The sequence below is a fragment of the Aotus nancymaae genome, unplaced genomic scaffold, assembly GCF_030222135.1.
Source record: "Aotus nancymaae isolate 86718 unplaced genomic scaffold, 86718_ANA_hifiasm-v0.15.2.pri h1tg000025l, whole genome shotgun sequence".
Classification (NCBI taxonomy): domain Eukaryota; kingdom Metazoa; phylum Chordata; class Mammalia; order Primates; family Aotidae; genus Aotus; species Aotus nancymaae.
The window spans coordinates 19,367,468-19,383,248 of record NW_026988438.1 but is presented as its reverse complement, the minus strand read 5'-3'; the positions used below and the strand labels follow the sequence as shown (position 1 = coordinate 19,383,248).

The 15,781-nt window shown below is 37.7% G+C and overlaps 1 protein-coding gene and 1 non-coding gene across 3 annotated transcripts in view; one reads left to right on the top strand and one right to left on the bottom strand.

The window, feature by feature from the left end:
- The window catches only part of CDK14 (cyclin dependent kinase 14), a 763,966-nt gene that overhangs the window by 183,064 nt on the left and 565,121 nt on the right, over positions 1-15,781 (top strand). For both annotated transcript variants that reach the window (XM_064380407.1, XM_012450847.3), the window contains one exon: positions 1,351-1,382. Coding sequence is in view for 1 of the 2 variants with exons in the window: in XM_012450847.3 (XP_012306270.1) it covers positions 1,351-1,382 (32 nt within the window). In the remaining variant the exon portion in view is untranslated. The remainder of the gene's footprint in view (positions 1-1,350; positions 1,383-15,781) is intronic.
- LOC135276540 (small nucleolar RNA U13) lies at positions 4,050-4,154 on the bottom strand. The gene has a single exon (XR_010344106.1). It is a non-coding gene; the product is annotated as a small nucleolar RNA U13 (small nucleolar RNA).

Sequence of the window (15,781 nt, the reverse complement as noted above, 5' to 3'; positions counted from 1 at the left end):
GTCACATTCTTCCTGAAAACACAAATACATGAAACAGAAAAATAACCTTTTCATGATTGTTAGATATGTATTCTAAGCTTTTACATAATAGCTTCAGTTTGGGCACATTACTTTTCTCAGAGCTTAATTGCCAGAATAATTTGCTTTTCATTGCTTTTGTCAGAACAAAGCTTTCTAACTAACAGCTACCCAAGTTGCTTCTATTCAGACTAAAACTATCAGGTATAAACCAGCAAACATCTATGCACAATTCTATAAATTTGAAACATTTCTCCAGCTAGTAGTTTCTGATAAATTAGCTATTTAATGCATTCTCCTTAATATGAAATATTCCAAGTAATTGTGAAATGTAAGGAACTATGTGTTTGCCAACTGTAGGTGAAATTCTTCTCTTTCTATGTTGGGTGAAAAAATTGCAGTTCTGAAGCTGTGAACAGTCGTGCATGGATGATGGTGGTCCCGTAAGATTATAATAGTGTATTTTTACTGTATATTTTTCTATGTTTATATACACAAATACTTGCCACTGTGTTACAGTTGCTGATAGTATTCAGTGCAGTAACATGCCGTATACGTTTGTAGCCTAGGAGTAATAGGCTATACCATATAACCTAGGTGTGTGGTAGGTGATAGCATCTAGGTTTGTATAAGTACACTCCATGATGTTTGCACAACGTAATTGCCTAATGGTGCGTTTCTCAGAATGTATCCCAGTTGTTAAGTGACACATGACTGTATTTAAGATAAATTTGAAGTATTTGCTGGTTCCTATAAAATATTCTGAATGTATTGTTTTCTTTTGAAATATTTTGTTATAAAATTTGTCATGTTGAAATATTTGAATTACGTCTCTTACTCTGCAATGCTTATTTTAACACGCTTAGTCTTTCATCAACATACTTACACTTCACTCAGTATGACAGTGTCATTCAGGGCTCTATGAGAAGTAGGTGTCATCCTAACAATTGATGATGTATGCTCAAAACCCAGGAGTTTAAGGGGAAATTTCTTTAAGATTACTTTGTGATTCTTTTATACTTTCATTAAAACATGTTCCAACTAAAGAAGAGATACGGAAAAGTTATGCGTGCTTCTTTCTTATATCTAGGAGGACAGTTCTATTTGCATATTTATGAAAAATGTTCAAAAAGATCCATGCTATGCAATTCTTTCTCTTTTATTTGCAGTTTTCGTTTTTGTATCATAACATTGTTATTTAGGTTGAGGTACAATTTATTTTTTGAAATGAAAACACCATACTGCCTTTTTTTTTTTTCTGTTTTCTGTAACTTAGAGAGTCTCTTTGGAATTTTTCACAATAACTGTTTCCTTTTCCTTCTTATTTTGTAGCTTTGAAGAAAGATGACACCACCTTTGATGAGGTAGGTTGAATTTCTTTATCTAATGTTAGATGTATTTAATTACTGCCAGGTAAAGTCAGTAGGTGCCAACTTTGTACTTAGAAACAGAAAAAAAAAAGCATTTAAAACACACAAGAGATGACATCTGTTTATTTAGTTACATTATGTTATTTTCAAATTTTAAATAATTGTTTAAATGAATTTTGGTAGCAAGTAACAGAAATAGGTCTTTTTCAATTAATAAGCGAACTAATTAGAAGCCACATGGAGGCCTTTATGTTGTTGCCTTCTTGCTGGTGGTGGTGCTTGAGACACGCAGTGTGCTTAAGGCAAGTCTGGAGCTGTTGGGAAGTTGGGCACCATGGCTTCTTGCAGACCTCAGCTGAATCAGGGTGCGATGTATAGTTGATGCCACATGTTGTCCGTCTCCCAAAGGAGGAGCTGACTTTCCCTATTCTGGTTTTCCTCTTCTTTGTATATCAGATCTGTCTTGATCTGCTTGCCACAAAGTAGTATAAAATCCTTTTCAAGCGAGGCAGAAGGTTCATATGTAATTAATACCATCCTGAATATGATTTTAAAATTACAGTCATTCCTGAATTTTTGTGGGAATCACCAGAGAAATAATGAATGTTCACAAAATGTTTTCAAAGTGCTAAAAAGTGAAGTGTTTCATTGTAATCATCCTAAGCCACACTCATTGATCTGTGTTGTACACTGGGCCACATGTGTATGTAGATTGTGTTTTTATATAGGAACATAGGTGTTGTCTATACAATCTGCTTACCCTAATGCCTGATGAAAGCATAAATTGGTTTGGTGGTTTGGTTTGTTTTAATAGTTACATATTCCATGAAATATGCTACCTGTCTTCCCTCTGCTGCAGTGCTTCAGTGAAGAAAGGGCATTTGTGCTCATGGAAAGTCCCCTTGGCCATGTGGCTGGCCGTGGTGCACGACAGGTCTGCTCAGGGAGAACCTGTTCCAGGCTGGGATTTCTGGATGGGGCCAGCGTCATTTGGCTGTCACGGTCTGCTGCTTCATCTGCTGCACCTGTTCTCTTTTTCCTGGGCTGAGCTTTACAAATCTGTGTGTCCCTGGAATCCAAAGCACCTTTCCCTGCCAGCATTCCTGTGACATCCTCTAAAAAACTTAATTCTTCTAGGCTTGAAGCAGTAGAGGAGTCTTTTCTTGTTCCTTCATAGTGGGCAATAATGAAGTTTTCCTCTAAACCTATATTTCTGGAATTTCTGTAGTGTTAATATTGAAATGTTTTCAGGAGAGTGTTTTCTTTTCAGGAGAAATCAATATGAGAATACTTGGCACTGTTTTTCTCTTTATAAAGAAAATTTCCCCTATAATTATGGAGTTAATTTAAGCTTACATAAAAAAAAAGAGAAGGAAAAGGGGAAAGAAAAATCTTATAAATCCTGTTACCCAGATATAACAACTGTTGAATGTCCTTGCTTCTTTCCCCATGTTTCAAAAAAAGCAGCCAATTATTATATCCTGCTTTTTTCTTTGATCTGATAATATTGTATTTTCTCATGTTTTTACAAACTCTTCCTAATTATCATTAGAAATTTTGAAAACCTTTTTTCTTGCTTAAACACTATTGTTAGTGATTAGTTTAAAAAACACCTGAGATTGGAGCCCAGATGAAGGTTAAAGATGTGTCAAACCTGTAACTGCCCCGTCTCTGTTATTCTGAAACCTTTGTATAGTCAAAGGTCTGGAGTTTGTAATTCAGGTCAAAATCATTCTTAACTTTTGCTAAGTGCTTTCCTTCCTCTGTGCCACAAGAGATTGGTAACTATCACAAATTAATAAATCACAGAATGCTCAACTTGGAAGATCCATTGGAAATCATAATTTTCCCACTCCATCATTTCACAGATGAAGAAATTTAGAACCAGAAGGGGCAGGTAATTTCCAGCTAATGAAGGAAAGACTCAAGGCCAGAAAAGCTAGGAGATAGTAGTAATAAAGGCATTCCAGGGTATAATCCCCAATTCGGCTACCCTCTGATTGGGCATTTGACTTACTCGTTTCATATCTTTTGTAAAATAGAGCTAATAATGATATCTTCCCTTTAAGGTATTTGAGAGAATTAAATAAGCTAATGGATATAAAGTTTTCGGAATAATGCCTCATATACAGTGAATATCTCATAATTGGTATTATCATCTTCATTGCCTTCATCATCACTGATGCTCTCACTTTGACATCCACCTTCTGTAGTTGGAAGGGCTACAGAATAGATGGAAAGATTAAAAATGAAGAATTATAGCTATCAGGAGAATTAATTTCAGATATTTCTCTAAAATTTCAGATAAAGCTTCATGTGATGACTTACATATTAAAACTGAAAATATTATGGGGATGATTGCATTCAACTTTTTAGTCCCTGGGTGTGTTGCACATAGTTAACATTCAGCAAGTATCCATTGAACATGAGTAAATATCTATTGTAGAGGAGTACAGAGAGTGATGAATTTGGTGTCAGGCAATGTTTGTTCTCATCTGCCACTTTCTAGTTATTTGGGCAGGTCATTTAACTTACCCTGGTCTCAACATTCTTATTTGTAAAATCAGTTGGACTGTGATCTTCAGGTTGCCTCCTAGCTCTAAATGTAGGATTCTAAACAAGTGTAACATCATAAGATTACAATTTTTTTTCATTTTTTCATGTCAGACAGGTAATGTGCTGACCTTGTAACAAGGTTTGAGGGAGGCATGTCTTACCCATGAAGTGAAACCCCAGTCATCACGCTTATGAACTATTCAAAAAAATCAAAATGATAGTTTTATTACATCAGAAAAAAACAAACTGTGCTTATATACATAGGACTGAGTTCTTTTCTGATTATTTTCAGATTTTAATAGTAGAAATTTTCTTGAACACTTGTTTTTCACTTTTTCTTTCCTGGAGCTGGGGAACTCTACAGTCCATTGGAATCAATTCAGATTTGAGTCTTAAAACTTTGAGGGCTGGGTCAGTGTCTTAGGTATGCAGTAAGGTGTGGCAACTGTCCTTACTTAGTATTTATGAGCTGGAGGGTTCCTTATCTCAAGGAGTGGCCTCTTCCAGTGAGTGCCTGTGCTGGAGTTTAGTAGCTACTCCCTGATTTGTGTAGAGGATTCCTCTAGAGTGTGTGTCAATTGTTTGACCTTAAACAGAGGAGGAAAAGAAATACAGACATTTATTTAATCATGGACTGAAATGCAATGATTTCAGTCTAATCTGATAATTTTCAAAACCAGACTGGAATTATATTCAGGAACTATGGTGGTTGTAAACTGGGCAGTGTGTGTGTGTGTGTGTGTGTGTGTGTGTGTTTCTGTGTGTGTTTATATTGAACAGTTTGGAAGTTAAGTATTGAGGCCTTTAGGTATTTACAGTAAGCAAACACTAGGGAATTTTGCCGAAGCCTAATCATAGTTAGAGAGAGGACATTCTATCAATGATCATTTTACCTTTCATTCATTGTGTATTTGGTCCCTGACTAAAATATTAACCATTTAGTGTTCTGTGGGCTAAATGTACACATTTTACTTGGATGGACTAATCATTTCTAAAGATACCCCAAGTAAAATTTTATTAGTTTCAGTCGCTTTCTCCTTCCAATTTCTTAATGTTTGAAAGGATTTGGCACAGTACTTGGCCACAATGAAGGGGCTAAATAATTATTGGAGAAACACATGGTTAAGGTAGCTTGAAGGTGAAAGAAGATTAGTATTTTGTGCCATAGTTTTTAGTGGACATAATGTTTTTGGTGACATTGTGATGAGAGTCTTGGGTGAAGCGTCAGCTTCACATCTGTGAAACTATGGTAGAACTTTCCAAATGTCTTTTTACCCTTGTGTCCCCAAGAAATGCCCAGACCATGTCCTGTGAGTGGCCCCATTTTTCCTGAAGTAATGAACAATAGCTACACTGTAACTTATGGTGAATTTTTGAGTTTTACTTTTGATGTAATGATTTATTTTAGAATATTAATGATACTTAATATACGAAAGGTCAGAAAATACAGGTAATCTCCACCAATGTAAAATTACTACATATAAAATCTTTTGAATGTTGGAGACAAAAGCTCTAATTAAGTGTAAATGTATGTGTATAGAAATAGTTGGAAATGGTGATAGCTATAGCAATTCATGAATTATTCTCGTGGGTAAATTAAAAGGTTAAATCATGCAGTTCTGCTTCATCCCTCTGTTTTTTAGCTTTGGTAATCGGCAGAACAAAGTGTTGGGGTTCTGCCTGGCTCTTTGGTGAGAAATACAAAATTTTTAGCAGTTAGAATAAGCCTTTGAAATGCGAAAAGTTTCATATGCTTATGGCATATGATCCAGATAATTAAGCACTTAGTTTGTTTTTTAAAAAATAGGTGATCACGTATGAGTTTTCTAATTCTTCTCTGCTTTGGTCAGTTATTTTATGTTTGTGACGTAGAAGGCTGCCAACACTTATTTTGTCATTTTCCAGCTGTTTTATTTTTTTCAAATCCTAGGAAAATGTGTAAAAAGCATATAAAAAATTTTTAAAATTTTACATCTGGTCTATAAGTGCCCCAAGAACATTTTTATAGGTTAACTTGCTTACTTTATGTTTAATATGACAATTCTGTTAGATGGAGACAGTGTACATTGATCTTAGCTTCTAGTCTATGTCCCTCTTTGTTATTTTATATAAATATATAATACCAGAGATAATAAAGGTGGCAGTTATTACTACTTTTTTTTTTGAGAGATGGTATCCCTTGGTCACCCAGGCTGGAGTACAGTGGTACCATCATGGCTCACTGCAGCCTCCACCTCTGAGGCCCAAGCTGCCCTCCCATCTCAGCCTTCTAAGTAGCTGGGACTACAGGCATACACTACTACCTGACTAACTTTTGCATTTTTTGTAGAGATGGAGTCTCACTACATAGTTCATTCTGGTCTCAAACTCCGAGTCTCAGGCAGTCCTCCCATCTCAGCCTCCTAAAGTGTTGGGATTACAGGTGTAAGGCACCATACCCAGCCATGCAGCGATTTTTATGAGAACCAGAATCTAGGGGTGATAGGGTTTGGATCTGTGTCCATGCCAAATCTCATGTCAGAGGTGGGGCCTGGTAGGAGGTGATTGGATCATGGGGGTGGATCCTTCATGAATGGTTTAGAACCATCCCCTTGGTGCTGTTCTGGTGATACTGAGGGAATTCTTGTGAGACCTGTTGTTTAAGAATGTGTAGCACCTCCCCCTCTGCTCTCTTGCTCTTGGCTTCTGCTGTGCGAGAAGCTGGCTCTCCCTTTGCCTACTGCTTCCTGAGGCCTCCCCAGAAGCAGAAGTCACTAAGATTCTTGTACATCTTGCATATCCGTGAGCCAATTCAACCTCTTCTCTTTATAAATTACCTCAGGTATTTCTTTATAGCAATGTGAAAATGGATTATTACAAGTGGTTAGATACAAATATGATTTGTTTATACTTCTGGTCATTCTTTTCTATTTATTGCGCATGGTGGAAGCTGGTTTGGTCTTTTCTCTACCCTAACTATCATCATCAGGGGATGTCTCAGTGTCCATGGAACTGTGACACTGGGTGTGTTGCACATAGTTAACATTCAGCAAGTATCCATTGAACATGAGTAAATATCTATTGTAGAGGAGTACAGAGAGTGATGAATTTGGTGTCAGGCAATGTTTGTTCTCATCTGCCACTTTCTAGTTATTTGGGCAGATGATGCATACCCTGTAATACAACATTCTAGCATGAGAGTTCCCTGACTGTCATCTCATACTTACCTTATGCTTACTTGGTTTCTGGAGGAACTGCATCTTACTGGGACTGTCCTAGATTTAAAACATTAAATCCCGCTAACAATCGTTCCTGTTTAGCTGTCTCACTGCTGCTGTATTCCCTATATCTTTTCTTTGCTGGATTCCAGTTTCTAGATGATTTCTTCTCTGCTTGTCCCATCTCATTCTCATAGTCTACAACCCATACTCCCCTGTTCCTTTCTTGTTCACTCAGGGCACATCAATCTCTTGCTATATTCTCAATGGCCTTACCCCTTTGTACTTCATTTGCAATGTATGCTGCTAGTCCTTGATTTTGACCTGGCGTCTTTTCCTGTCTTACCTAGTGGCTGCCAAGAGCTGCTTGAGGAAATTACTCTATAAATGAATTTATTTCCAGCCTTAGCTGGAACTTCAGGCACCCGTGGACCATCTTGCATATGTGTCCTTGTGCCACTGGCCTGTTTTCTGCTGAACCCTTTCACTCCCATTAAGCCTTCTTGCAACCCGCCTTCACCCTTTCCTCCTTTAGTAGATGGCTTTCCCTCTGCCTTAGTTTCCTAGGGCTGCCCTAGCAAAGTACCACAAACTGGGTGACTTAAATAACAGAATTTTTATTGTTTCACAGTTCTCGAGACCAGAAGTCTGACATTAAAGGGTAGCAGAGTTAGTTCCTTCAGAGGGCTGTTAGAGAAAGATCCATTCCAGGCCTCTCCCCTTAACTATAGATGACTACCTTCTCTCTGTGTCTTTTTACGTTGTCTCCCCTTAATGCATGTCTGTCTATCTAAATTTCTCCTTTTTACAAGGATACAAGTCATATTAGATTAGGGGCTCACCCTACTTCAATATGACCTTCTCTTAATTTAACTAATTACATCTGTACAATCCCCCTTTCAAAATAAGATCACTTTAGGAGGTACTGGGGATTAAGACTTTGACATATGAGTTTTTGGTGGATGCAATTCAGCCTGTAACACCCTCCAACTTCTTAGAGCCCTTAATACTATTAGGTGTCTACTCCCTGTCAATACCCTGCCCACCCATGTACCCTCATTTGCTCCAGTCTTACCTCCTTTTTTCCTTTCAATCTCGGAGGGGGTTGTGTTCTTTTTTTTTGCTTCAGGCCAGTTCCTCCTATTCTCTCAATTCCTTTCCTTCCTTTCTGCTCCAGAAGCTTACATAATTGATTCTTTCCTTTCTTTACTATGTTTTCTCCCCTCTCCTTTTTATAGGTACTTTCACCATAGGCTCTGAACATGCTTATGTCTTTCCCATCTCATCTATAACTTCAGGCTTCTGTCCTCTGTGATCATTTTTTGTGCTCTGGTTGAGTGGTTTGTGTACACTTGACGTCAGTGTGGCTGACTCAGCTGTCTATTCTAACCTCCACATCCAGATGTCAGTTGCCTGTTAGAGGTTTCTGCCTCTGTGTCTTAGAGTCACCTTGATCTCGGCACATATTATGAATTCTTGCATTTCCCCAAACCTGCACCTTCTCTCATTCATCTCTCTGCTATTGGCTCTACCAGCCACATGATTTTCCAAGCTAAAAGCCTGATGCTATCCTAACCTTTTCTCCAACCCCACATCCGGGTGTTGGCTTGGTTTTTGTTCCTTGCTATCATATCCATTCCCACTGCTGATGTGTACGTTCAGCCTCGTCCTCTCCTCCTGGTTTGTAGTAGTTGTTAACTGACTTCCTAGTCCAACAGAATGATGACTCTGAAATACAAATTTGCTGTTCCCCTGCTTACTGCTTTAAAAGGTGCAGGTTTAACTCTAGACTCCTAGTTTATCTTTCAAGGCCTTTCACAATCTATCTGTTTCCTATCTTTTGACTCTTATCAAACAGTTATCTTTTATTTTTGTGCCTTCATTATCATTCAAGCTGCTGCCACCTCAGTTCAGAACCTTTTCACTTTTACCTATTTTAGCCCAATAAACTCTTCATTGGTATCATTGCTCCATCTTATTCCTCCACCCAGCCTTTCCAAAGCATCTTTCTTGTCATAATACCCCCCATTCAAAGATTCATGCATCAAGTGTTTATTGATTTTTTTTAATGTCAAGCTGGATATGGCCTTAGCCTGATTCTTGATCTAGTTCAGCCTCACAGGCATTTACAGGTTGACCATCTCTGAGCATCTTACAGGGGTGGGCCTCGGCAGAGATTCAATCTCACTCTCTCTTATAGTAAGATTTCATAAGCCAAGCACAGTGGCTCATGCCTGTAATCCCAGCACTATGGGAGGCTGAGGCAGATGGACCACTCAAGGCCAGGAGTTCGAGACCAGTCTGGCCAACATGGTGAAACCCCATCTCTACTAAAAATATAAAAATTAGCTAGGTGTGGTGGTGGCATCTGTAATCCCAGCTACTCAGGAGGCTGAGTCAGGAGAATGGCTGGAACCTGGGAGGCAGAGGTTGCAGTGAGCTGAGATCGCTCTACTTCACTCCAGCCTGGGTGACAGAGTGAGACTCTCAAAAAAAAAAAAAAAAGAAAAAGATTTGATGTTACTCTATATCTTGTTATATCCTGTTTTATTTTCATTATGGTCATGTATGCCAGCCCTAGGTGGTACGAACCTATTCCATGCAAGAGATCTAAAAAGTCATCGACTGTTCTTTAATTATGCCAGTAATCCAGGAAGTCATTATATTTCAAATTCAACATTTTAGGTAGCTGAGAAAGAGCCTCACTACCTCCTTAATTCTCTCATCGGAAATTTAGTTTTAATTCTCTGATGCTTAAAACTTTCTTTGCTTCAGTTTTTCCTTTTTATAAATGTTTGATCATATTTACCATCTCCCTAATTATGGTAGACGTAATTACCGTAATTAGGTCTAGTCCCAGACAGTGGCTCAAATGTCTAGGTAGTGCTATAAAGATTTGGAGTGGAAGTACATGTCACAAAGTGCAAGATGTATGACATTTGGGAGAATTAGTCACTTTCATTTTGTAATTCTCAAAAGGCAGAATGTTACAGAAATGGAAAACATGAGTAGTGTCCTCTTTCCATTGTGAGCACCCCCCATCCTGATGGCAGGCTGTAGAGCCTGTAGGAAGTCTCTGCTGTAAGAGTGGTTAGTGTTCCCTCCCGGGCAGTGCTCTGATTTGCATGTTCAAATTCATTTGTTGAAAGCTGACCTTTGGGCCAGGCCCGGTGGCAATCCCAGCACTTTGGAAGGGATCACTTGAGGTCAGGAGTTTGAGACCAGTCTGGCCAACATAGTGAAACACTGTCTCTACTAAAAATACAAAAATTAGCAGGGCATGGTGGCAGGTGCCTGTAATCCTAGCTACTTGGGAGGCTGAGGCAGGAGAATCACTTGAACCTGGGAGGCAGAAGTTGCAGTGAGCTGAGATCCTGCCACTGCACACCAGCCTGGGTGACAGAGCGAGACTCTTGTCGCAAAAAAAAAAAAAAAAAAGAAAGCTGACCTTTGACATAGGAAGTCTTTTTGTAGAGACCAACTACTCTGTTTTCTTCAACAAGTGCAAAATGGGCTCAGCTGCAGTACATTATGCCTATTTTCCTTCTGATTAGAATTTGAGCCAATCATTTATAAATCTTTATGTTGCTGGGTTGTGATTGAGATGGCCTCTCCTATTAGAAACCATAGCAATCATTGAAATCAGTGAAGCCAAGGTGGGTCAGAATTTTCTCAGGACCGGAATCTATGGTTGTCACTTCATTTGTTTTATAGTTTCAAACACTCTTTTTTATTTTTTTGAGACAGAGTTTTGCTCTTGTTGCCCAGGCTGGAGTGCAATGGCGTGATCTCGGCTCACTGCAACCTCCATCTCCCGGGTTCAAGCCGTTCTCCTGCCTCAGTCTCCCAGGTAGCTGGGATTACAGATGTGCACCACCACGCCCAGCTAATTTTGTATTTTTTATAGAGATGGGGTTTCACCATGTTGCTCAGGCTGGTCTCTAACTCCTGACCTCAAGTTGTTCACCACCCTTGGCCTCTCAAAGTGCTGGGATTACAGGCATGAGCCACTGTGCCTGGTCTAGTCCCAAACACTCATAAGTTTTATTATTCTTGTTGTCATAAAATTTATAAAAGGCATTACTACAAGATATTGGGAGCAGCAGTTTACTTTTGATTTTGCAAGCTTAATTTCTTTAGGATTCATCAGCATCCTAGAAGTTTCTTAAAGGAGCTCTTTCATCATTTTAAGGCAATAATTGAAGTAATAGTCACTTTTCTTTCTTGAATCTATTTTATTTTCAATGAAAGTTGTGGTTATTTTTCCAATTTACTATTTACTATTAAATTTTCTTTCTTTCTTTCTTAATAACTTTTAGTTTTCTTAAATTTCTTTTTAAAAATTATTGTAATTTTTTAATAGCAAAAGAGATGGGAGTCTCACTATATTGCTCAGGCTGGTCTTGAACTCCTGGGCTCAAGCAGTCCATCTGTCTTAGCCTCCCAAAGTGCTAGAATTACAGACGTGAGCCACCATACCTGGCCATCTTTTAGTTTTATTTTATTAACTCTTTTGAAATGAACTGTTCTTTTTTTTAGGCATATCAACCTGGGAATTTTCTTCTTCTTCTTCTTATTTTTTTGTCTTGGTAACTTTATTGTTACCTGAGTGTTCCATGAGCATCCTAAACTTAGGTTGGGGATATGGAAAATTATTTTACAGTGTTTTTAGGAAAAGGCAGGAATTAGCAAAAATTACAAGATTCTGAAATCATCTGTAAGTATAGCATGTTTTATGGTACAACATTATATGATTAATTTTTTAATAATGAAATTAGTAGTTTTCTTGCTTTTTAATAGCTACTGTAAATTGTATGATATAGAATCTTATGTGTATGAGTAAGGAATGTGTTGAAAAAAATGTTTAAGGTTTCTATGACCCATATAGTTATAATACAGTAGAAAAAAGTTTTCAATATGTACTTTTCTGCCTAGATAAAAATGCATCAGGAAAGTACTTATTTGACCTTTCATTGACTAAAAATACCTTTCTCCAGTCTTGCAGATTATACTTTCAAAGACATTTGGAATTGCACAGAGAATCCAGGGAGTCCTGGATTCTACACCTCTGTGCTCTTTTGGGTTTTCTCAGTCTCTGGCTACCATTATGTAAGATGTTTGTAACGTGTGATATTTAGATTAACTCTGATGTTTTACAGAGTTTGGGAATTATCATTCTAGTCCAGCAGATTTCAAACACGTTACAACTCTCTGTTCTGATCAATTGAAATATTGAAGTGTGCAAATATCCTTAAAAAATGAGTATATTGAAGTCACTTTTTCAATTATGTTTTGATTTTTTTTTTTTTTTGAGTGGGAAAGAAGGGGACTGAGTTTCTGTTAGAGTACTAGGAATTTAGCTTATTTCAGAGTTTACCCATGGGAATGTGCCAAATATGAAATTATAACATATGATTTATCTCTTGGATAACTTAGTTGTCTTGGAGTGTTAGTTTTCCTATTTTAATGGATTTTCAAAAAAGGAGATTGCACCAGTTCTATAAAGCAGTGATGGGCTGTGGTAGAGGTGGAGGGTGAGAGTTTTCTAAGTGCTCCCTAAAGATTTTGGTGCAGGCCTCTTCACTTCCCCTATGAAAATATCACACATCTTGAAAATTTTGCTGCTGTAGTTAGCAAGGGTAATTCTTGGGGGTGTGTCATATCCCTCAAGTGAGTTCAGAGATTGAGAACCATTCTTTAAAAATATCTGTTGCTGAATTATTAGTTGAAGATGGATATTGGTACAATCATATGCACTCTTAATTTTTTTGGAACAGCTCTTGGTTTTAGATAATTCTTTCTGATTTTTGGTTCAGAAAATATAGTCTTCTTAGTCCTATAATTGTGTATTTATTAATATCAAAATCATAATCCAGAAGTTTTAGCTAAAAGAAAAAGTAAAACAGTGATACAGAAATTTCTAACAAAGAAATGGATAAGTAAGCATTATTCTACAACAGAGAAAAACGAGTAAGAATAACTTATGGTTACTTTTGATTTTAATGAAAACATTTTTTGTTAATTAAAAAATATAGGTAAAGAGATAATGATTGATGAGATAAAATTCTGTGTTGGTTATAGTTCTTCAGGGCATGAATTACAAATTATTTTGTGTTATAGGTGCTCATTTATTTTAAATATTCAGCTATATAGCCCTCTTTATATTGTCTTCCAGTGCATATGATGGAGAATGTCTTGCAGTGCTTGATTCTCTTCTCTTAAAAGGCAGACTATTTAATCTTACAAATGAGCATCCTTGGGTCATTACATATTGGGGTTCAGGTGTGCAAAAGGCTTGGTAACATATGGCTTGTCCCCAGATGCCCTAATTGAGTTCAAAACTTTCCCCAAGAGGTTTGCATTACTTTATCTAAATGATGTGTTACATGTGCAACAAAAAACGTATTTTAGTCATGAAAGGAAAAAATAAATATGTACTTGCAAGATACAATGCAAATTGTACAGTGCACAGTGCACTAATTTCTACATAGTTATTAGAAGATAAAAAAATTAAAACCCATAAATGATGTTTTGGATGACTCACTTTGATGATCTTCAGCATTCCCTTTAGTTCCCTTATTATATCATCATCATATATATATGTGATGTGTGTGATGTGTGTGTGTGTATATATATATACACACACGATGCACATATATATATGTGCATGTATATAGATATACACATTTTCCTCCATTTTGATTATTTTTTTCAGGCAAGATATTTAGGCATGTTAAATTCACGGTGGACTTTTTGTTCAGGTTCAAAACCTTACCTCTTTTCACAATTACATGTGTTTCATTGAATAGTTTAAATATTTGCTATTAAGAGAAGTAATTATATTCATGGCAGAACATGTGAAAAATAAAAATTAAAACTTTACAATGCAACTGCCATTGTATATAGAGTATGATCTTAGTTTTCTAAGATTGTAAGTGTCCTCTGCATGGGGGAAAGCATCAGAAAAAAAGGAAATACAGCAAATAGATAATGGAGAAATTGGTGTTTATTGAAGGTGTGACTTGCTCAGAGTTCCTCAGCTAGAAGGTAATTTAATCTAGTATGCTAGCCTAGTCTCTCTGCGTCCAAAGTATATGTGCTTAACATTTGACTAGGTTGCCTCCCAGGAGAAGGGAGAAAAGGGAGGAAATACATCTAGGTACTACTACAGGTACAGCATATAGATGGAAAAACACTTAAAGTTCTTACAAAGAAACAACTGATTTTGGTAGTAATTCTAGTAGATGAATAGTTTTTCCTAAAAAAGGCCTAAAAGTAAAGTGAACCTTAAAGATTCCTGCCATAGATCTATGTCATTTATATATATATATATAATTGCACTTTAGGTTCTGGAGTACATGTGCAGAACATGCAGCAGGATTGTTGCATAGATGCATACATGGCAATGTGGTTTGCTGCCTCCATCCCCCCATCACCTATATCTGGCATTTTTCACCATGTTATCCCTCAACTCCCTACCCGCCGCTGTCCCTCCCCCAGTTCCCCGCAACAGACCCCAGTGTGTGATGCTCCCCTCCCTGTGTCCATGTGTTCTCATTGTTCAACACCTGCCTATGAGTGAGAACATATGGTGTATGATTTTCTGTTCTTATGTCAATTTGCTGAGAATGATGGTTTCCAGATTCATCCATGTCTCTACAAAGGACACAAACTCATCTTTTTTTATAGCTGCATAGTATTTCATGGTGTATATGTGCCACATTTTCCTTGTCCAGTCCATCTTTGATGGGCATTTGGGTTGGTTCCAGGTCTTTGCTATTGTAAACAGTGCCTCAGTGAACATACGTGTGCATGTGTCTTTATAATAGAATGATTTATAATCCTTTGGATATATACCTTGTAATGGGATTGCTGGGTCAAATGGAATTTCTATTTCTAGGTCCTTGAGGCATCACCACACTGTCTTCCACAATGGTTGAACTAATTTACACTCCCAGCAACAGTGTAAAAGTGTTCCTGTTTCTCCATATCCTCTCCAGCATCTGTTGTCTCCAAATTTTTTAATTATTACCATTCTAATGGCATGAGATTATAACCGGGTTTTTTCTTCAGTGCCGGTGAGGCACAGCTCCTGTGGGTTCTTGGCCTCCAACCTCTTAAAGAATAAGTGGTAGGGCCACTGCAGGTACACCATATACTCGTAAAAGTAAATATTGGACCCAAGAAGTGTTGCAGAAAGGTGATTTTATTTAGGTAGAGAAAAGAGAATGAAAGGAGAAGAAGAGAAGGGCTTCCACGAAGAGTGTGGAAGGGGATTCCAGAGGAGAAATCCTGGAGGGAGCTCCCACCATGTGGGAGGGAATTCCAGAGAGTTTAAAATCCAGTGTGGGTGAAGGAGCAGGGGAATTTATCCTGGGAGAAATTCTCAGCTTTCCAAGTTCCTCTGGTCAGTGAAAGGAGTTCCTTTAAACTTACGCTGGGGTGATTGACTCTTAGTTTCCTCTCACTGCCATGAAATTCAAACATAAACTGTTAAAACTCCCGGATGGAGAGAGATGGGTGGGGGGCATGGCGCTGGGAAGTTCTTGCCCGTAAAACTACACCCCTTCATGGACCCAGAAAGATAGCAAATTCCCTCACGATGGTATCTTAATCTGGTTTTGATTTGTATTTCTCTAA